The 23,394-nt window shown below is 45.9% G+C and overlaps 1 protein-coding gene across 2 annotated transcripts; it reads left to right on the forward strand.

The window, feature by feature from the left end:
- Positions 1 to 278: 278 nt before the first annotated feature.
- gdpd5b (glycerophosphodiester phosphodiesterase domain containing 5b) lies at positions 279 to 23,266 on the forward strand. Of its 2 annotated transcripts, XM_052078472.1 has the most exons (17): positions 279 to 744; positions 9,221 to 9,393; positions 13,262 to 13,365; positions 14,343 to 14,436; positions 14,539 to 14,598; positions 14,873 to 14,971; positions 15,682 to 15,775; positions 16,454 to 16,599; positions 17,603 to 17,685; positions 19,085 to 19,235; positions 19,348 to 19,569; positions 19,660 to 19,817; positions 19,925 to 20,072; positions 20,936 to 21,018; positions 21,458 to 21,472; positions 22,001 to 22,113; positions 22,335 to 23,266. In XM_052078472.1, the coding sequence occupies exons 2-17, from the start codon at positions 9,277 to 9,279 to the stop codon at positions 22,424 to 22,426; spliced, it is 1,779 nt and encodes a 592-aa protein (XP_051934432.1). In that variant the 5' UTR covers positions 279 to 744; positions 9,221 to 9,276; the 3' UTR covers positions 22,427 to 23,266. The 2 variants fall into 2 exon arrangements, with proteins under 2 accessions (XP_051934432.1, XP_051934433.1); XM_052078473.1 differs by lacking the exon at positions 21,458 to 21,472.
- Positions 23,267 to 23,394: the final 128 nt, after the last annotated feature.

Raw genomic sequence — 23,394 nt, forward strand, 5'->3', positions numbered from 1 at the left:
TCAACACGCTTTTATTTGATAGACAGTAAACATGCTCCTTGGCTACTCGCCTGTGAAAAACTGTTCCATTCAGGTACCCTCGGATTTTGTGCTACCAACAAATTCACGTGACCATAAAAACACGAAGATTTGAGAATTATAATGTTATCCCATAAGGGTATTCTCTCTAATAGTTTGCTGACAGTCGTATAAATTCAGTTAAACTAAATCGTACACATTTAGTTCAATTAAAGTTAGAAGAATAACAAACATTGAAATTTCGATGTTCCGTGAACGCACTGGCCGTCCGGGAGTAAAGTCAGTTTGGTGACGCTCGTCTCTGTTGCCGGAGCACAGCAGATAAAAAGCACCTCCACCCCTCCTACCTCTCAGTGCTTTGAATTGTTTGACCAGTGGACAACACGGCTTCTGACAAGGAAGGAGGACATACAGTTAACCTTAACGGGAAGAAGCTTGACAGAGCGAAGGGCGTGAAAGAAAAACCGCTCTTTTAAGCTAAAAAAAAGGCAACGAAAGTGCTCGGGCTGCTCTTTTGCCTTATTTTTTAGGAGGGTGGGGGTTCTGCTGTCAAATTCAGCACTTTTACCAGCCACCCACATATCGTCTCCTGTTTAAAAAAAAAAGAATAATACGCCGCTTTACCTCCACTTATCGGGGTCTTCTCGTCGGCAAGCGGAGAGGTGAAAAGAGCCGTCAAATTCCTCTTTGACCTGGGAAAAAAAAGTGGTCGCACTCCGCGGACAGGTGAGTAAAATCTCCTGCACTTGCCACTATGATTTGTTTACTCGCCCTCAAATTGTCATCAACCGTTCTGTGAATGACTGTTAAATATTTCAACACAAAAAAACCCCCAAAACGTTTTAATTGTGCACCACTTTTATTGCTGCTTTTATTCTGCTTATACTGTTTATACTCCAACCTGGCATCTAAAGCTACATTAGAAAAGAGTCGTGTCATTTTATGTCCTTGCCTGACTTCTGTCTGTTAAGTCGTCGTAACAATGACAATTTAATTTATCTGATAGTAGTTTTTAATTGTCATCTTGTGGCATCTTCATGCCAAGGAGCTAAGTCAACGTGAGTTGAGGAGCTGCATCGAGACAAAAGTAGTGTCCACCATCTTGTGTCAAATATGGACCATTGTAAACCCTTCCTGGAGGGTGTTAATGGAGTTTTGCTTTTTATAATGTCACGACACCTAGTCTGTAAACAAAAACAGCGCAGCTCAGCTGTGTTATGGCTAGCAATGTGTTTTGTTTTGTTTTTAAAGCCTCTCCAGGCATTTCAGATGGATCCTAAGCAATAACAAATGCCAGTGTTTGATTGCATAATAATTCGCACATTTCAAACTGTTTTGGTCGGTCTTGTCTGCATGGTTCATTGCCTAAAAGACAAACTGTTGTTAAACCTTCCCAGAAGCAAAATACGTACGCTACCACCTCATTTTTTTATGTCATCACAATCTATTACTGTTGATGAAAAAAAGACAAGCAGTTTGGTTTGTAAGCTTTTCCAAAATGTAACCTGACCTTAAAAAAAAAACCATGGGACACACATACCGTTACACTGCCCTTACATGAGCAAATAGATTTCGTTTTGTTACATCGAGACTTTCAACTGAGTAAAAATGTGTCAATTGGAATAATGGTAAGATGTTGAGGCACCACGATGCAATGCAAAGGAGGGAGGTCATGTTTTTATTTTTTTTTTTGTGCGCTCCCACAACAATGGTTGCCATCATGTCCGTGCATGCCGCGGATGTCTTTGTCAGCTGTTTGCTCTCCAGGCCACACTAACTGCTCTGCAGTTACCTACCGTCAACACCCAAAATATGCTTTGTCCAACACCAAACAAGCAATCGCGGTAGAAAACCCGTTTCTACCATGAACCCAGATGCGGCCACATCCGGAGAAAGTAGAAAAATTAGTTCAGTAGAATGGACTTGAAATGTCACGGAAGCATTTCTCCCGTTGGAGTTTTGGTACTATTTTGTCTGGTTACGATCATGCACATGACATTTGCCGGTCCGGCTGCATCCTTTTGCAGCTCGTCTTATGTTTTGATGGTTTAATGGCAACGTAGAATACAAGTCAAGACAAGATGAAAGAAAACACGCCTCTTGGCTGACGGGGCTGCTCGTGCTTGTGCAGTGATTGATGTAGGAAGGTCATGTCGGAATGTACAAGGTTATGAATGGAACATTTTGGGAGCAACTCATGTCAACACAATCATAAACTAGGGCCTTGACAAAGAGGTGATTGCAGGATAACAAGATGGAGAGCAAAATACGGTCAAACTGTCTCCCCGGTAGTGGAACGCAATCCTGGAACAGGTTGCCAATACACATTGGAGACTGTGATAGGTTCCACTTTTCAAAAAAAAAAAAAAACGTATATAGGTGTTAAAAATACATCACACATGCACATTTCCAGACTCCAGCCCGTTCCAGTGCAAATTTGTAGCTCTAAGTGATTTGTCTGTCCCTGTCTTTTGTCTTGTAATTGAAGACTGCAACTGTTTGTATCATTTCTTTTATGATGTCTTACCTATTTGGTTTTTATTTCTGTCGTTGTCGTCTTCAAGTATTCTGGGTCTCAAAGCGCTTTCAGAAACCTGCCTTGGGCCTACAGCTGAAAATTAGCATTTTATGCTAAGCCCGGCGCATTTACACAGTTTATTCTTGTGTTGATTAATGTGCACTGCCTCCAATGAAATGAATAAATAAACTGTAGGATAAGGACACAAGTGGGATTGTTGTGGTCCGTGTGAATTGAACTTGTGGCTCCTGGAAAGAAAGCGTCACATTAGGAAAAAAAAAAAACGCAAACGAAAGACACGCATACAGTAGGTAGTAAGTATTAAGTGTCAATAACGGCTCAATAATGCATCGTTTACATAGTAGCATTCATTCATTCATTCATCTTCCGAGCCGCTTGATCCTCAGTAGGGTCGCGGGGGGTGCTGGAGCCTATCCCAGCTGTCTTCGGACAGTAGGCGGGGGACACCCTGAATCGGTTGCCAGCCAATCGCAGGGCACACAGAGACGAACAACCATTCGCACTCACACTCACACCTAGGGACAATTTAGAGTGTTCAATCAGCCTACCATGCATATTTTTGGAATGTGGGAGGAAACCGGAGCACCCGGAGAAAACCCACGCAGGCCCGGGGAGAACATGCAAACTCCACACAGGGAGGCCAGAGCTGGAATCGAACCCGGTACCTCTGGACTGTGAAGCCGACGTGCTAACCACTGGACTACCGGGCCGCCCATAGTAGCATAGAAAGTTTTATTCCAAAACAAGGTATGGATTTTTTTTTTAACATTCATTTGAAATGGACCTACCATGTTCCAAAAAAAAAGAAAAGGATTTGCTGGATTCTAAAATTGGTTGGCCCAAATAATTGCGGGTGAATGTGATCAGTTACACCCGGATTAATTTTCATAGCGGGCAACACATGAAGTTCGATTGTTTAGCAGAAGGATGGCCAATATTTCAGAAAAAAAAAATGTGTTGATATACAACTAGCAAGAAGGAGGTGGCGAGTGCTCTGCGGCATGACTTATTTCACAAACCCTCATTTCTGAACGCATCCAATATGTGTTTGCATAGCTGGAAAAGAAAATGTGCTCAATGGCAGAGGCTGACATGCCTTTATTAGGCCTTGGCAATCAGCGGTGGATTGTACATCAAATCCAGAGGACGGCAGCTCAAGAAATGAAAATGTGGGCATATAAGGCCTGAATGAGTGGAGATGTTTGACGCTTGCTGCCTTTGCCGTTCCACTGCAAGCCCGCGAGCACCTTGAGAATCAAACTCGCATTGGGTTTGACGCGCTGAATCGATAATGATGATAGTTACAATTTTTTTTTTAATTGAATACTTTCTGTCACGCGCAGCTCCTCCAGACCGGCGTCTCGTTCCGGCTTTGCCGTGCATGTGGAAAGTCCGACTGTCGCCGTTGTTTTTGTCAAGCGCTTTCCGTGCAGGATCCTCTCAGCCAATTTGAATCCATGCAGCCGTGAAGACCAAACTTTCCCAAGCTAACGGAGGAGGCTCCCCTAATGCGTGGTTGACATTATTTTTAACTCAAAAGCAAAACATAAGAGCGATTTTATTGATTTATTTGCAAGTCTCCACCTACTACTCGTAACTGTTGCGGTTTCATCTTGGGAAGGTTTTGCGAAGCATGACGGCTGACTTGGCTGTGTGAAGGGGGGGTTGTGGTGTCACTTTGTCAAGGTCTTCACCGCACAGACTTGTTGGGGGAGGTGGGGGGGGGGGGGGTGATAGATGTCTGCCGTCGGCCAGGAAGTATTGAACTGAGCATCTATCGAAGCAACCCATCCGCTCGCTGTCAGTTCTTGTCATAGGAAAGTGTCGCCAAGTTTGGCAAGAAGGCAGGCTATGCCCCCGGATGCCATCATGACCTCTTAACCGCCTTCCTGACAAATCGAGAGCCGCAAGCATAATGGCAACGAGCTGACGGCGTGGCTTCAACACAACGCTTTATAATGCACAATAATTAAATGGAGGCCTTAATGGTTTACCTTATTAGGTGATGACCCATCCGATATGATGTCATTAGACTGAGTACATTATAACCGGCCGGGTTGACGCGGTGGATAGGCGGGGACAAAATGAGTGTGACGCTCACAGGCGAGTGAGTGTGAGTTGAGAAAATAATTCAACGACTGAAATGAAACGTGCACGCTGTACTGTATAGTCCATAATACAATACACGAATTGTCTATCCGACCTCATATTGGGCCTCAAAATGATTGATGGGTTATTCATTCATCTTCCTAACCGCTTGATCCTCACTAGGGTCGCGGGGGGTGCTGGAGCCTATCCCAGCTGTCTTCGGGCAGTAGGCGGGGGACACCCTGAATCGGTTGCCAGCCAATCACAGGGCACACAGAGACGAACAACCATTCGCACTCACACTCACACCTAGGGATGATTTTTAGAGTGTTCAATCAGCCTGCCATGCACGTTTTTGGAATGTGGGAGGAAACCGGAGCACCCGGAGAAAACCCACGCAGGCCCGGGGAGAACATAAAAACTCCACACAGGGAGGCCGGAGCTGGAATCGAACCCGGTACCTCTGCACTGTGAAGCCGATGTGCTAACCACTGGACTACCGGGCCGCATTGATGGGTTTTATATATATATATTTTTTGGTCGGGGGGGACTCAATTCTAGCAATACTTGTGTGATTTATGAAGCAATGTTTTTCATCGTAACATCTAAAAGGGTGCCAAGCGTCTTTGTTGGGGATCTCTCTCTCTCTCTCTCGGCGTCGAACAGACTTTAACAGCTCTGATGCGATGACTGTCGTCGCCCGTTGTTCTAATGGGCTTTGTCGCTCATGTGTCACTAATCAACTCCCTCTCAGTCACTTTCTCTGGCCTCTTGGCTCACTCGAGTTGCCAACCGTTCGCATCTCGCCAAGCGGCTGAGATCATTTCTGTCAAAAATTATATAAATATGAAGACATTGAAAATAACCATGAATTAATTCGTTAAAAACTGAATGTATGCATTGAATTGTTCATTCAATGAAATCTGAAAAAAAAAAAATAGGCTGACATCATCGTAGTTGCATTTACTCAATGGACTTTTATTTCCCCGACACATTTGTCTCTAATTATTTATAAACGCCATACTTGATCATTTATAAACTTGATAAATCACGGTTTAATTCACCTGTGAACACATACATGGCGCCGCGAGCTTGGCTGCCTTTACAGCAGCTCCTATTTTTTGTTCTTCTACTTCTTCCTTTCATAGCTTTTGCTGCTGTGAATTGGGAATTTTCTCCATTGTGAGACGAATAAAGGTTTTCTTATCTTGTATACAAAGTCAAGAAATGGGACAAAGTCACACAAATAATGTTGACGTCCTATTAATGCATGGAATTGCTAAGGGCGCTTCCTGTTTCATCAAAACGGAAAATTGTAAATAGTACTGTGATTTATCCATTTTGTGTTCATATTGCATTTAATTGAAAGATGTTTGTTGTTTTTTTTCTCTTTCTTCTTTCTACATACATTCTTGCTGCTGGAGGCTGTAAATTTCCCCAGTGTGGGACGAATAAAGAATATCTTATCTTATCTTATCTTAAAATGGAAGAGACAATCGTATAGTGGCTCAAATAAAAGCTGTGTTTTTCTTCTGCGACCCGACGCAAGCAGGCAAAAATATTCGAATATCTCTGTTGAAAATTTTGTAATCCGCTTTCACGTAATAGCAAGAAATGCTCCGTTTTGAAGCGCACTGCGAGGACACAACTGGGATTACCCAGACCTGCAAGTCAACATCACGGCTGAGGTAACAAAAGCTATAAAAACGATGATCCGAGGCAAGCTCGGATATCCAGTATTTAAAGTCACACGGTAATAAAGTGTCATTAAAAAAAATAATAATAATAATTGCAATCACAGGCAGATGGAATCACATTCCTCCGAGCAGGTCTGGACACGTGCCTTTTCCCGCTCGCTTGATGACTCATTGCCGTTTGAAAGATCCAGTCGGAGGCGGTCCCCTTCGAGTCTAGTTCCCTGCCGCTCACTTCATTTCCAGCCCAAAGGTCGGAAGAAGACCCCTCGTTTGCAAGGGAAATGCTGAAGCGTTTCCTCATTGTGACTTTTCGGATGAGAGGAAGTGAAGCAGCAGAAAAGGAGTCGCCAACAGCTGTCTCACGAGTTCCGACAACCCCTTGACCGACGCGGATGATTTCTCGGCTTCCTTTTCCCCTGATTGCTAGCGTCAATGGAGATGTGTTTTTTTTATCAATCAATACTTTCACTTCCTGTGTTACGGCCATCTGATTGCTTCAATCGAGAATCGTTTAGCTCTGGAAATGGATGCGATATCCTCAAGCAAATTGCTCGAACCTGTCGAGCTGCCTGAATAAATATCAAAAATCATGTTTATGGAAAGTGTGGCACGATCCTGTTCTGCTTGGAATGCTTTTCGCCTCATTTTTATTCCAGTCCAATCGGCTTTCAATTGATCCCTCACTCAAGAAATCAATGTTTTCTTGGAATGGTGCTTAATCAGATTTGATAGAGACCCGACATTTTGGTATTGATGAGTGAACGTCAGTGAAATGTCAGTCAACACTTTTTTTTTAAAATTTCAGTACCACATTTTACACGCTCAAATGACAAAATCATTTACTGTTACATGAAAGAGAAGTTTTGAATCTTTTTGTTTGTTTGTTTGCAACATGGTGAGTCGGTGGGACTGTGCGGCCCACCCTGCTCAGGTTGGTTGCAGTTTTTCCTTTTATGTGGTCAGGGGCGTTCCATCACACTTGTTCCTTTTGTAAAATCATATTGTTGCGCATTGCCCGTGGTAAAAATGAGTTTGGCGGCCAGATATACAAGAAAAATATGATGCGAGCTGAATTCCGACAGTGTCGTAGTAATAAATTGCAACACTATAATTAGCTTTTTTTTTTTTTGAGAGAGACTGGAGACAGACGGTGTTTTTCACTCTGTAGCGTTTGTGGTCTGCAATGAGTGGAAATTCAAAAGGGCGGGACTCCCCTGATGCTCATATCACAACATGAGCTGACTTTCATCGCGTGAAGTCATTTATAAACGGTCACTATTTGAAAAATGTTCCTTTTTAAATGTAGCGTAAGCAGAGCTACGAAAATATACAGTGCAGTCATCTAATCTGAGGCTACGTCCTGTTTGTTCAATACTCCCGTGCCACTCATTTGACGTCATTTATTCACAAGAAATATTAGCTAAGCGTATCTTAGCTAGCAATGAAAAGAGTGTCCGCACTATTTGTGTCAAGTTGGCTGTGTGACCGAAATCCGCGCTAAGCGTCCTTTGCAACATTATACCCCGAGACGCAACGCTGAATTCATTTTTATAATCCGTCAAATACCCTGCGGAAATTGAAAGCGTAGGAGCAGCTATGTCAGGAACTTGTGCGGTCCTGCCGGGTGGGTGGGCTGGGTTCATGACACCCGCGGCTGCGACCCGCCCTCACCGGCGCAGTTGCGCTAATAACAGGAAACGCAGCCGATGCTAATAAGCGGCTGCCCAGAGTTTAGACGGCGTGATTACAGCAGGAAGTGTTATCGTGACTCTCTGAAACATTCAAATTGCCTAATAGCCCCATAATCGGAAATCTCGGCCCTCGACGGACGATTAGATCTTGGGAACGAAGAGTTTTACCTGTGGCCCTGTGAAAATGGGTTTGTCCGAGTGCACACGTCTAATTCATATACAGACATCAAATGTGCGCTTCGTTGCTCTCGAGATATGACCACCGATTGGACTTTGGAGTTTCACGGCACAGCGGTAAGCTCCGTCGTGTCAAAATAAAATTGGTTGCAAGCAATGTTTGTAGTTATTGTAGCGCATTGCAGAGTCCCGATGCTGAATCGGCATCAGCTCCAAAGTGGGCTCTGATTTATGACTTGGAATTTTGACACGCTGCACTTCTTTGCACGTTGAACTGGAAGGTCACGGAGTGAAAAAAAGATGTAGAGAGTGCCTCGCAATATGGAAGTTCCAACTTCCAAACGCTGTTGTGCGAATTGTTTGGCGGGAATATTTTGAGGGTTGCTATAGACACCGTACAATTTGCCCGACCCACTTTTTTTTTTTTTTCATGGGCTTATGTTTACCAAATCTTGAAAAGTGCTGACACTTGTATCGTGAATTTCTGGCCCGTCTTTAATTCATTGGGCTTACAACAGTCATCTGATAGCTGACAGAGAACGACAAGTCACTTTTCCAAACTCGAAGCTTTCTCTATCAACACAAAGTGCACGAATGGCCGACTAAAATCATGCTGAGGATATTAATTGTTACCTGCTGAGCACAGCAGAGATTTTTCGAAAGACACTCTTGGTGCTGTTCTGTTGCCGTTGTTTTTAGCGTCGGCATTCCCAGCTCACGGACAGCTGAAACATCTGTCTGAAGAAAAGTTTCCACACGCACACAGCAGTACATTACAGAACGGAAGAATTTTTTTTGGGGGGGGGGGGGGGGTACTTTCACATATTGTCCCTGTCCAGTGACGCATATGAATGTGTGGCGGCTGGAGACACATTGCGGTTACTTGCGACAATCGACCACCGGTACCAGAAAGCCGGCCTTACTTTTTCGGAATCGAATTCCAAAACGTGAGGCTTTTTAGATCTTTGAATGTAGCATTTGTGATACGTTGTCCTGATATTATGTTGCAGCGTCCATCCGGTCTGTGAGATGTTTGACTTGTGGAAGCAGGACTGACAGAAGGAGCATGGTCAAACACCAACCCCTCCAAGTCTATGAGCGCCAGCTGTGTTTGTCTTGCATCACCGGGATCTACGGTTGCCGCTGGAAACGCTATCAGCGCTCCCATGATGACACCACCAAGGTAAGCAGAACAAGTGTTTGGTCACCTCTCTGGATGTGAGCATCCCGACGGCGTACTGCGTGTGCCACGTTGTTGCGTTGGCCCGATTTTGAAAGATCTTTCATTTACAATTTGACATGCAAGGATGTTTTTGATGCGAGTCCACATACGGGAAGGGAAATAACTAATAATAATAAATAATAAGGGGGGGGGGGGCGGACCCGATCCCAGCCGTCTTCGGGCAGTAGGCGGGGGACACCCTGAACCAATTGCCAGCCAATCGCAGGGCACACAGAGACGAACAACCATCCACGCTCACACTCACACCTAAGGACAATTTTGAGTGGTCAATCCGCCGCCATTGCATGTTTTTGGAATGTGGGAGGAAACCGGAGTACCCGGAGAAAACCCACGCAGGCACGAGGAGAACATGCAAACGGAGCCGGAATCGAACCCCGCTGCACTGTGAGGCCCACTTCACCCACATTCAGCAGCGAATGATGCTGTGCAGGAGGGGGGGAAAGAGTTAAAAAAAAAAACACCCGCACAAATGCTGAATTTTGGAATCCATAAGTGCGTGCTCTCCATCCTCTGGGAACTTTTGCTAATTACCTTCTGAGTGAAAGTGTCCTCGCCGCTGTCATACAATGACCTTAATCGCGCAAAGGCTTTTGTTGAATCACAATACAGTCTGCCGCCACGTCGACTCTGCGCTCTAATCAGTCAGCCATGTCAAATTGATTTTAAAACGTCTTGATTATTTTCTTTTCAAAGTTGCTTTGGCCTCCGTTCTCAAGTTTTGAGACCGTTCATATGATCATATCCTGCTGTATATATAAATGCGGGAAATGCGGCATGAGGCAATTTTTGCCATCATAAATATCAATCTCGCGATGGCATTTTGGCCTGGCTTTTTCCTTCGGCTCATCTCTCGTGGTTGCAGCAGTCTCACAGCATGAAGCCTCGTGTTCAGTGTCCACACTCGAAATGCACTTCAACGCTTACGTGGAGAATTTGTTTATGCCCACATGTGCACTGTGGACAAGTAGAAACCTGCAACACGCACACACATGCACAGAGTCAGATCCTGTCAACTCAACCCGTAAAGACAATTTGCAGCATGCATTAAGTCTCCAAAGAGAGAGAGAAGTATGGAAGGTGCTTCACAATCATTTGTCGAGGTATTGATTTCTGGTCTCCTTTGTACAGGAAACTGGACACGGTGTAGCTCTATTTCCCGTTGCAAGCGATAGTCCTCTCCACTCAACGGAGAGTTCCGAGTCAGCATTCTTTCTTTGAGAGGCTCATCCTTTAGTTTTGTCCATTTGAACTACTTGTCTTTGACTCCACACTTTTGTTGAACTGTATTTTGTACAATCGAGACTTTGAAAATGATGGCGGGAGAGAATCCGTTTCTGTCTTTACAACAGGAAACTTAGGGGAAAAAAAACGTCATCAATGAAACATTGTGTTACTTTAGCTATATTATACTGAGCTGCCTGGACAGAAATTCATTCATTCATTCATCTCCCAAGCCGCTTGATCCTCACTCGGGTCGCGGGGGGTGCTGGAGCCTATCCCAGCCGTCTTCGGGCAGTAGGCGGGGGACACCCTGAATCGGTTGCCAGCCAATCGCAGGGCACACAGAGACGAACAACCATCCACGCTCACACTCACACCTAGGGACAATTTAGAGTGTTCAATCAGCCTGCCACGCATGTTTTTGGAATGTGGGAGGAAACCGGAGCACCCGGAGAAAACCCACGCAGGCTCGGGGAGAACATGCAAACTCCACACAGGGAGGCCGGAGCTGGAATCGAACCCGGTACCTCTGCACTGTGAAGCCGACGTGCTAACCACTGGACTACCCCCCCCCCCCCCGGACAGAAATGTCATGCATCATTTTCCTGTTAAACTCATCACACTTGCTGTCACGACGACCAATCAAGAAGGCGTATCAGTTTCCCGTAACTGGACCTGAGTGATTCGTGGGGTGCGTGAGAACTTGAGAATCTGACGCTGAGACAGTTGAAGAAGCATTCATAACTCACAAAAGGATGCTCTGCCTTTTTTCTTTTCCTTTTTTATCCCCCCCACCCCACCCCAACCCTCACATTCAGGTCAGCATTATATCCTCAGCGAGTCTGCTTTTGTGTGAACGTGCGTGTGTGTGTCTATGTGTGTGTGTGTTCAAGGTGCTTTGTAGGTGCCAGGCCCATGTCACACAGTGCAAGCTGATCCGCTGCTCAGTAATAATTGAAAGTATTTCCATTTTGCCAGTCTTTAAAATTGAGTCTCTCACACACACACACACACACACACACACACACGAAAAAAAAAGGCTTTAGAAAAAGCAGCAACTGTGCTCCTGGTCTGGTGTCATTTTCCTCTGTTAGAGGTGACGACAGCAGAACCGAGAGCACACCTGCGTTTGTCCGTTTTGACCCAAAAAGCTCAACTGAAATTGCCGCTTTGTTCATATCTTCACAAAAATCAAGGCCTGAATGACTGAAGGCACGCAATTTTTTTTGAATGATTTTTTTTTCCTTGTTCAAGTAGACATCTTTTCTACTACCTTATCATTTTTTAACAGACAAGAATGCGAACACATTCTTTTCGCTCTCCCGAGCGCTCTCCTCGCGCACCCACTCTCGACTCTCGCTTGTCCCGGTGATATCGCGGCGTTGTAGTTGGTACGCCCTGTGTGAAATTCCAGCGAGTTATCTGGAAACGCGCAGGAATGTGACAAGATTTTGAGAGTTAATTCCGGCCAAGATGGACGCTTGAAGCGGCGAGCAACGGTTCCCTCGCGTGCTGCATTGCTGATAATGAGCAGCTTAGTCTCCTTTTTATAAGTTAATGAAATCTTGACCCCCCCCTCGAACTGTCGGCGGCACAATCTGTCGAGGACAAATTGTCTTCAGAAAAATTGCAAGAAATATCTGCATAAGCCATAAGACTTGAACTCGCCGTCTTCTAAATTTCTCAATAAAGGTGAGCAGCTTCGGGCTAATCTTAAATAATGACGTCACGTGGAGCAAAGTCTCGTCGACAGCCCGATGCAAAGAGATTGTTGTGTTCCCAAGGATTTATATCGCCGCTCTGTCACAGGGTGCGATAAATGCCAGCCGGGCAGAAATGCTAATGTGATGTTCCAGGGGCAGGCCGCGCTCGTCTGCTGAGTGAGCCGGGAAACGGGAAGACGGTGTGCTTCAATCGCATTTTCAAAGCAGGCTCTTTTGTTTGATGTCACGACCACCACTGTTGCAGCTCCGGTACCAAATATACGCCTTATATGTCCGTCTTTAACTCATTCACTCCCAAAGACGTTTTTAAACGTCTTTTCAGACTTGGTCCAGAATTGGCTGGTCCTGAATGAGTTAACGACAAACGTACACCCACATATGTCTCTGTCCTATGTGTTGTGTTGTTATTTTTGTTATTTTTGACTTCAAAATGGCGCCGCGAGAGTGGCTGCCTTTCCAGGAGCTCCTATTTTTTTGTTGTTCTACTTCTTCTTTTCATAACTTTGCTGCTGTGAATCTGGAATTTCTCCATTGTGAGACTAATAAAGGTTTTCTTCTTCTTCATATACTTTGCATTTGAACTGGTGTGAAAGTGCACGAAAGAGCAGGACGGCAATTAGCCGCAATGGAAGTTTTAATGAGCGATGTGAATAAGGGAATACGCGATGCAAAAAGGTTGCTGGGTCGCTCCACCTGATGTGCTTAACATTAAGCCCACTTTATTATTTTTTTTTTCCAAAGAAAGTTAACTTCTAAGTGACTCTCACCCCGACGACACCGGAACTGTTAAGTGCTTTGAACATGCATCGCGACTGATTCCTCGCGTGTTTTGTATGTGTGTGTGTGTGTGTGTGTGTTCGTAGTGGGAGCTGCTGTGGTCCCTCGTCCTGCTTTTTACCTTCTGCGCTCTGCTGGTCTGGTTCTACTTCTGGCTGGAAGCGCACAATGACTACAATGAGTTTAACTGGTGAGCCAAGGCCATATTGGTTACGTCTCCGGTTACCCCCCCCCCCCTACACCTTTCCCCCATTTGCCCACTTTCTAACCTTCACTTACCCTTGAACATGTGTTGTCTTTGTTGTTTCCATCAGCCTTCTTTCTTTCGCTCGCAGTCTCTCTTTGCGTGCCACACGTGCGCTCATATCCAGAGCTCGCACGCATGTTTTATTCGAGCCGGCATCCGGCGCCTTCCGGAAAAAGAAATGCAAAATAAGCCCTGCTTTTCTTCGAGCGGCGCATGCATAACAACGGTGAGGGTGATTTAGCAGCAGGGAGTGAGTGTCTTGGTCCAGACTAGCCCGATATTGCGATGAGTGTTTGAATCAAAAGGACATGCAGTGGATGCACATAAGGTGAGAGAAAATTATTTCCAGGATGCTGGTCGACCTCCCAAATTTTTAACAGGTCTGACAAGACTGACAAGTTAATGGGAATAGGAATACAATAACAACATTATTTCACATCTCACCTTCGACGATGTACATGCACCTACACGCGGAGTGGTTGTCCTCTCACTTTGAAGACTAAGGGCCATAATTCCGTTTCTCCAAGACAGAACTTTTTATTTCTCTATCATATTTCAAGCAAGTATTAATCTAACATTCCAACAGCACTCTGCGGTCGCTACGGTGGCCTCCCCTGCGGCGTCTGCGCTGGCTTTATTGCGCTAATAATCCATCAATATGCTTGCTATTTGCTCGATGGCCGCCTGTGAGCCTCAGCAGACCTTTTTGTAAACAACATCTTCACTTTTCATTTTCGCTCGCAACCTGTTGATGCGCGAGCAAGCGTCGCGTTTGGGATCGGACGTTGGCGCAATTTGATCTCGGGCAGCAATACAAAAACATGCCCGTTTTCCTGTTCCGAAGGCTTCCCTCTGGACTTTCATGATGAAATGCGGGCGAGCGCTCAATACGACCGTTATAAAATGTCTTTTTGCCGCAGGTCGCTCTACAACCGCTCTGGCGAGTGGAGCGATGGCACCGTTCCAGTCTTGGCCACCACCGCTGCTGGCTTCACCTACATTGCCTTTTTAATGGTTCGTAGCTCCCACAAATATCCATATTTCATCTTCCGCGTGGCATATTTCCCGGTCAGCAGCCTATTAGCCGCTCTTGTGTGCGTTTTCCCCTTCTGCCAGGTTTTAGCCCTTTGTCACGTTGCTCTCGGCCAGCAGCTGAATTTGCATTGGTTGCATAAGGTACCGTTTCAACTCTGACTTTTATTTTTATTTTTTTTGGTCTTCCTGAGAATGTGTCACATGCGTCACTCTCCGTATGCGTCACCGGGAGTGTATGCTCATTCGCGAATGACTAACCCGATAGTTTCGACCTCGAGGTTACAAAAGCCTTGTTGCGCGACAAATGACGACAACGAGTTTTCGGCGCCAAGGGGCCGCGGGCCGCTCCGGGTTATCTCGCCATCGATGTTTGTCCAGCTTGATGCTCGGCTTTATTCTCTCCCCATCCTCGCAGATAGGCGTCACTGCGGCTCTGCTGACGACTCTCGTCGGCGTGATCTCCATCAATGAAACATGGCGGCACGAGTGGGACATCATCCCCATCTCCTTGCAGGTCAGTTGACGACAACATCGGAACTCTGAACGGCGATTTCCTACATTTTTCGATCCAATTGACAACAATGCGTTCGGTAAAGAGAGAGCATTTCTCACTGAAGTCAATTTATAGCCGAAATAAAAGATTTGGCTTTTTTTCGGTTTGTAGTAACCTTTAGTAAGTAGTTTTAATACGGCTGTAATTAGTGCGGGGCGGCCCGGTAGTCCAGTGGTTAGCACGTCGACTTCAAAGTGCAGAGGTACCGGGTTCGATTCCAGCTCCGGCCTCCCTGTGTGGAGTTTGCATGTTCTCCCCGGGCCTGCGTGGGTTTTCTCCGGGTGCTCCGGTTTCCTCCCGCATTCCAAAAAACATGCGTGGCAGGCTGATTGAACACTCTAAATTGTCCCTAGGTGTGAGTGTGAGTGCGAATGATTGTTCGTTTCTGTGTGCCCTGCGATTGGCTGGCAACCGATTCAGGGTGTCCCCCGCCTACTGCCCGGAGACAGCTGGGATAGGATCCAGCACCCCCCACGACCCTAGTGAGAATCAAGCGGCTCGGAAGATGAATGAATGAATGAATGAATGTAATTAGTGCCCCCGTGAGATGGATTCCACCCGAGCCGTCACATTTTTAAGGAAATGCTTCGACAGATTACAGCCCTTATCTTTTCTCGACATCCGCTTTACCGTTCGGTGCATCCGCTTCTGCCGTTCTTGCATCCACGCAGGCCACCGGCCCGTTCCTGCACATCGGTGCCGTCGCTGCAGCCACAGCTCTGTCCTGGATAGTGGCCGGACAGGTCGCCCGGGCGGATAGAACGTGTAAGTTTGCGACACCAATTAAAAGTCACTCGTTTTTTTTTTCAGGACTTGCACACAGGACGTGTGCAATGATTAACAGTGTGAAGGCAGTGGCCAAAAAGACCTTGCGGCCATAACACGCATTCTTTCTGGCTCATGTCGGAGAGATCACTTTTTGGAGATTTGTTGGAATCCACGATTATTATCACGTGTGTTCACATGAATGCATTTTCTATCAAATCAAACGATGCTTACGTGCCGCAGTGACTTTGGACATCGTCTCGGCATTTAAGGTCGTCTTATGTCAGTGTCATGGTCATCATACAATTGAGTCATTTCCTCAGAGGCCACGCCCATCAGAGTCCCGTCCTGAAAATATTCTTTCTCCTGAGAGTTCAAGAAAAGATCTGAATCAAGAGTAACATCGTTGACAAGGTGCTCTTAAATCTGTGTCTCTGAATGATGAGGTGAAAAGGTCTCCTTGCGCACGCATACACACACACACACTTTGCCTTTCTCCCATTACACGCACACGGTCGCGCGCACCACCAGCACCGCTGACCTTGAAACAACCTCCTCTGTGGTGGAGTCTCTTACTTGCCGCTGCAATTGCTCGGCCGAGCGGCAGTTGCTCTCCTGTTTTATTCATGAGTATCTCCGACGTGTGGTCCAAGAGTTGAAAAGTGTGCTGTCCTCCAGCGTTCCAGGTGGTGGTCCTGGTCCTGTATCTCGGTTTGTTACTGGGTCTGTACGTGGTGCCGCTGTACATCGCCTCCCCTTGCATCATGGACCCCAGCAACCTCAGGCCCCGCCCCGATGTTATTGGTCACCAGGGGGCCCCCATGGTGAGTTCCAAGTGTGCCCAAACAACACTACCAGCGTGCTTTTCTGTCTTGTTATCAATGGCGGGGCACCTTTTGTCACTTACCGCTCGGTTAGATGCCTTTCCTCTTTTTCTTCAACCGGAACTTCCCATCGCCGTTCTGGTGTTCATGACCTTGTGGTCAAACCACTAAAAATAACCAAACAAGATCGGCCAAGAGCCAAAGAAAGCCCTTTTATTGCCTGAGGAATGATGAAATTTGTATTTTGTGCACCCCCTCTCCTTGCAAATACCGGCTGCATTGAAATGAACTGGAATAAATTAAAACGACACAAGATAAGATAAGATAAGATATCCTTTATTCGTCCCACACTGGGGAAATTTACAGCCTCCTGCTGTCTTTATGGATAAAGCAGAAAGCTACATCGAGAACGAGACGCAATGCCGAAAGACAACTCTAATTGTGTTGCTTTTCAACTGAGGCGAAGACGGTTTGATCCGGTTGGCTCGGTATCCCTCTCAACGTTACACAACACTAGGATGGGAAAAGGGAGCCGCCAACATGTTTACATGCCAAAGAAAAACACGCAGCCTTCTATTTGTGATCGATCCTTATAGCGGCTTCTAAAAACGGCCGAGTTTCCGTGCGCCCGTGAAAGCAAATCGCATGACCCAGCTCGCTTTCCCACAGGTTTACCCAATCGATCATAACATTCCTCCCGTCCCCCCCCCCCCTCCCCTTCCCGCTAGCTTGACTCGCTCTGTGTACAGTACGTGGGACAGTAGTGTTTCTCAAAAGTGATGTTTGGCGTGTGGGATCATATTGATTTTAGCCCATTGAATTTGTCATTCAAAGAGTGCGTGTGTGTGGGGGTGGGGGGGGGGGCGGTTGTGTCACATTTCACAGCATTCCAGTCCTGTCGCAATCAATGTTTTGGTTCTCAAGATATAGCCAGGAATAAAAAATCAAAAAGGTTACGTTATAAGCACACTGAAGGAATAATTTGTGTGTGTGTCGTTTTCAGCTTGCGCCGGAGAACACGATGTGGTCCTTTCAGCGAGCGCTGCAAATGAATGTTACAGGGTGGGAGACGGACGTTGCAATCAGGTATCCAAACACAATCGACTCACAGGTTATTTTTTGTGCCTTCTAAAAGATGACGTTCCAAAGACATGGTTGTTATTTTAAGCGGCGGTCCCCAAACTTTTTTTTTGCCCCACCTACCGGTTTAATGTCAGACAAAATAAGATGATATGAGCTGCATGAAAACTGCTATTTTCGTGAGATAATAATAAACACGAATCGTGACATGAGGAACGGACTATCTGAACGTAAACGCCCTCTGGTCACTATGGTTACGTTTAAACGTGCCTTCAAAATAAGATACAGCACAAATACAAAGTGCATGAAAAATACGACTCACCCGTCGCCGTGTATTCGGCAGAATGGGCTTGATGCGCAGGAATCTCTCGTTGAGATGAATCCGTATTTTAAGTAGGCCTCCTGATACTGTCTATTAAATGTAGCCTTCTTTTTCTTGAAAGTCGTAGGGTTCTCTTCTGTGTCCAGCTGGACCGTTTCCCCCTCCCCAAAGACGTTTTGCTCCTTTTGCCATCTTCCCGGTTTCATTTTAGCTGTAACCGATTACCTGACGGAGAAGCACGCCTTAACCTGCGTCAAGAGTGACATTGTAGACGAATGTAACGGAGAATCCGGTAATTTTTCAAAATAAAACATCTTTCAGATTCCGAAATCAATAAAACGGAAGTAATGTTCATAAAGTTATTGATTCTTTCTGTGCGGACCAGTACCAAATGACCAGGGGTTGGGGACCACTGATTTAAAATGCACTCCTTTCATAAATCACAATATCACCACAATGCTTTTGATTAACTGCGCAGATTTTATTTTTTGAAGTAACCCTTTAAGATTCTTGACACTCAGATATGGTTACTTTCACAGTGCGTCCATGTTTGTGTTCTTCTGCCTTGGTCCTAAAGAGAAAAATAATTTGCGATTCAAATGTTGCGCTCAGGCATTGTCTGTTGCGCCCCTGTTCTGTTCCTAATGTGATTCTCGAGATTAGCATCGAGCTCGCTCCACACGCTGCGATCACGTGGCCTCGGCCGCGGCGGATACACCGGAGAAGCATCTTTCCGCTCAACATTTGAAAATGAAGGTCGCATTAACAGTGGGAAGTAATCCTCTCGCGAAGATGGAAGGACGACGACGGGATGCCGGTATCGATAATAGTGTTGAGATGATAACATCCCAGTCATTAATTATTGATCATGAGCTTGCCGGTAACGCACAGCTGATTCAAGAGCAGGTTCCGTCTTCATAGAGATAATAACGGCTGTCTTTTAGGGCCGAAATATTGAAGAAACGTCTCAGCGTAGTAGTTTACTCCGCCCACAATAGGAAGCATTTTAAGAATCTGGAATATATCTATATTTTTTTCCCCATTTGCTCGACGGTCACCTATTCCCTCTCTGCCACGTGTCAGCGTCGACGGCATTCCATTCCTGATGCACGACTCAACCCTGCGCAGGACGACCGACGTCGAGAACATTTTTCCCGACAGGCAGATGGAGGACGCCGCGATGTTCAACTGGACCGATCTGCAGCAGCTCAATGCAGGACGGTGGTTCCTCAAGGTGGACCCGCAGCTTCCAAAAAAAAGAAAAGAAAAATCATTCGCTTGTCTTACTGAACAGCCTCTACTTGTGCAGGAATTATTATTATTCGTCTTTTCTTCCGCTTCCTCAGGACGACCCCTTCTGGACGACGCACACGCTTTCGTCCCACGAAAGAAGCCGAATTGCCAACCAGAGTGTGTGCAGCCTCGAGGAGCTACTAAAACTGGCCTCTTACCACAACGCCACCGTGGTGTTCAGGCTCAGGAGACCCCCTGTGGGCCACCGCTGCTACCACAGCTGGATCAATGACACTCTGCAGGCCGTGGAGCGATCCGGGGTTCCTCAAAGTCTGGTTGGAGTTGTCCTACTTCAGTCCCGTAGTAGCCTTCTGGCTTCTTCCTTTTTGGAGTTGAATATGGTTGTACCTGACCTGTGATTGCAGGTGATGTGGACTCCGGACGAAGACAGGGATCAGGTGAGACGGCTTGCACCCGGTCTGGTCCAAACATCCTTGGTCAAGCAAGATCCTCAACGCCTCAGAGAGGCGAGCATCAGCCAGCTGGTACTCAGATACAGCCAGGCGACCACTCGGGAAATCAGGTAGGTATACATACTCACGCGAACACGCCTCAAGTAAGTGCACGCACACACACACATATACATACACAAACGTGTTTTTTTTTTTTTTAAACAAACGCATGTTTCAGGGACTTGTCGGAGAAAAACATCAGCCTTACCCTCTACACGGTCAACGAGCCCTGGCTGTACTCGGTGCTGTGGTGCAGCGACGTGTCTGCTGTGTCGTCCGAGGCACCGCATGTCCTCAAAAAGGTGCCTTACCCCATCTGGCTCTTGGTGAGGACATAATATTATTTTCTTTTTCACAATAATTTTGTCCGGCACTTTAGCCTTCACTCATCTCCTCACATGAGCGCAGAAAGACCGACAAAAAGAATCGGTTTTGGATCATCCTCAAAGCTGCGCTATTGGTATCGGATATGAAAAAGTGGTATCAAACCATCCCTATTTAATATTTAATATTTTTGCTCGCCACTGTAACGTTTTGCACAGTTTGAACACTAACAACGTGTTTAATAAAGGAAAATGAGAAAGCTGTAGTTGTTAGATAATCGTTAATTTACATTGTATTGCTTAAAAAACACACATTTAAGTTAAATACTGAACTGTACTTAATCCGGTTCAGAAAAAAAGGTTAACCACTATAAAATTACGTATACTGGACATCAGCAGTTTACAAGTCGCCATACTTTTAATAATCATTGTCCAGACAAATCGTGTCATGTGGTTTGTAATTTTGTAGGATTTATACAGTCCGCCTTGACTGTAAAAGAAATGCCACTGCAACATTTAAACGATGAAGGTCCGAGATAATGGTTGGATTTATAAAGTCTTACGCTCGCTTTTTGTCATCGAACGGTCGTCTCTCGAATCCTGCCACGTCATCACAATGCGCCTTTGCGTGTCTCGCTTCCTTTTGGCAAAGTCAAGCCGACCGGCAGATGTCATCGAGTGGATGTGTAATCCAAGTATTAAAAGGAAAAAAAATGGACGGACACTGATTAATTCCTGGTTTGCAGTCTCGTCGAAGGTTCAACCCTTTGTCGGTTAGAAGTGTATCCTTGACCTACAGCGCCATCTGCCGTTGAACACAAATAACACAAGTTAAAGAAATGCGTTTTGTTTTTTACTTCCACCAGAGACCAGATGAATACTGCCTGATGTGGGTGTGTGCAGATCTCATCTCCTTTGTGGCGGTCATAGCAATATTCATTTTACAGAAGTAAGTTCACTTGCGTCAAACAATCCATGTTTCACCGGTGGACAGAAATGTCTCTCCTTTTGTGTACTCATCCTGACTGCTTCTCAAATTCCCTTCACCCTTTTTTGATGTGTGACTAATTCCGGCGCTCCCCAATTGCTTTCCTGTGATCAAATCTGAATGGTAGCCCTCCGCAACACGTCGAACATGGTTTTGGTGATTTTGTGAGGTGCTTTTATTGCGCTTTTATCCGCATTTCACTTTTGGACGGTGCAGGAAAATACAAAAGAAATCTGGTGGGATCCGTTGCGGTTTGTTGCTTGTCGGCGGCCGGTGCCGGCTTCCGAAACTGACCTCTCTTGTCTCCTGCTTTCTTTTGCCCTTTTCTTTCCTTTGTCCTTTCTCCTCTGCCTTAACTGCATGCTCGTCTCCTCTGCTGCACTCTGGCATCTTCTCTCAGCTATCACGTGATCAGGTAACACTCTTCTCCGGTAACCGCATGCCCCCCCCCCCCCGCCCCCGTGTTTTTTTTTGTTTTGAAATCACATCTGTCCATGTCTATTCCCCTGCCCCCCACTCCTCATGGATCTTGCTTGAATGACACTGCTGCCACTTCTCACGTTTCGCGTCCCAATCCGCTTTTACGCACAAATTGCGACTTGCCACCGAAAGTACGAAATGTCTCAAATGAAGTTTGAAAAAAAAAATGGATGGAAGGAACGATGGAAATTATTACGTACTGAAATATTTGCCAATGATATCATTGCCAATCACAAATACCCGAGCCCAAACATCAGCAACATATCCCTTAACGTCGGTAGGATGTGTCGCTTATCAGAAGCTAACACTCGAGCGCATGCTAATCTGTCCTTCAACAGCTCCACAATTGCGATTCTTCCTCCGCGGCGTACCCGTGCCACTTAAGATGCGCTGAGCGTGAGCAGAGGCAGCGGTCGTTGATGACGTGCCTTTCTGAGCTGACATTTGGGACCCCCTCCCGCAGGTATCGCACCAGCGGCATGCGAAGCTACAACCCCGAGCAGATCATGTTGAACGCCGCGGTGAGGAGATCCAGTCGGGACCTCAACGTCATGAAGGAGAAACTCATCTTCTCCGGTGAGAAGGACCTTCATCTCATCATCGTTCTTTTTTTTATCCTCCCTCGCTACCTGCTGCCCCTTTTCCGCATCCTCCATCCTCCCCGCCCCAACTCCCCTCGGGGAGAGCGCCACGCATGCGCGGACTTAGCTGTGCTGCGGTCTGTCTAACACAAAGTGGGGGGTGGCTTGAAGTAAGACACAATACAGTGATGTCAAACTTTCCTTGGCTCCCTGCAGAGGTGGGGAATGGCGTCGGGAGCGGCGAGGAGCCGTATGCGGACGGCCCCGATGACTACGACTACCTCGCGGACAAAGGTGGGAGCCAATGACGGAGCGAGCGAGCGAGCGAGCCGCCGGTTGCTTTGTGTACATTGTGTAAATAAGCTTCGGTTTCCCGGACCCGCATCGGACTCAGCACTTTTCCAAGCCGTAGAATTTCTTTGGCTTGTTTGTCATTTTTAATCGGAGAATTCCAGATTCTTCATTTTAAGCTTATTTAACCCAAAACGGAGTTTCTTCTATTTTAAAAGCACTGATGCCTTTTTTTTTTTAATATTTAAATGCATATACCCTCTATACAAAACCAAACTGTATTTCAGCATGAAAAACGCTTCCAGCTCGTCTTCATACTGCGTGTCCTGATTTCTATTTAAAGTCTAACAGCGCAAATGCTGTCTAAAGAAGTCCCGAGGCCGCATGGAACAGTTATGATCATTTACTGTATGTGAGCTGTACAGCCAGGACAAAAAAAAAAAAAGTGTGACGCCTCTTTTTAAACCACTTCTAGTAAGTATCCCAATTGGTTGGGTGTGTGCAACGGCCGTGGGTTGTTGTTTTTTTTTTTCTCCCCCCGCTTGTGTGCCGTGTAGTGCACGTGATGCTACGCTACAATGAAAAGTGGTGTTTGCAAGCCGGCATTGAACACAAATGCGAGTCCCGAAACTGTATTGATGGACCCCGTTTCACTTGGCTGCAGGCAAGTCGACGGTCGGTCTTGTTTACAAACCAAAAGCATCTTCATGTCACTTGCTGCTGTAAGAAAAATATGATCAAGTGTGAATAAAACTGTAAGTTAACTCAACTGGGGGGGGGGCAACTTGCCTTGTGCTTGAATTGTACTGTGCCTCGGAAGTTAATTAAATAAAAACAACTTCTAGTTAAGTCCACAAGTGCGTCGTTTGATTTTTCATTCCGAACGGGAGAGCGCGTTACTGTCATCGTAATTCTAATCAGATGTAAATGTGGTATTTTCAAGTGTTTTTTTTTTCCACTTTTCGAAAGTGATTGAACTTCAGAG

Source organism: Hippocampus zosterae, chromosome 10 (assembly GCF_025434085.1).
Source record: "Hippocampus zosterae strain Florida chromosome 10, ASM2543408v3, whole genome shotgun sequence".
Lineage (NCBI taxonomy): Eukaryota > Metazoa > Chordata > Actinopteri > Syngnathiformes > Syngnathidae > Hippocampus > Hippocampus zosterae.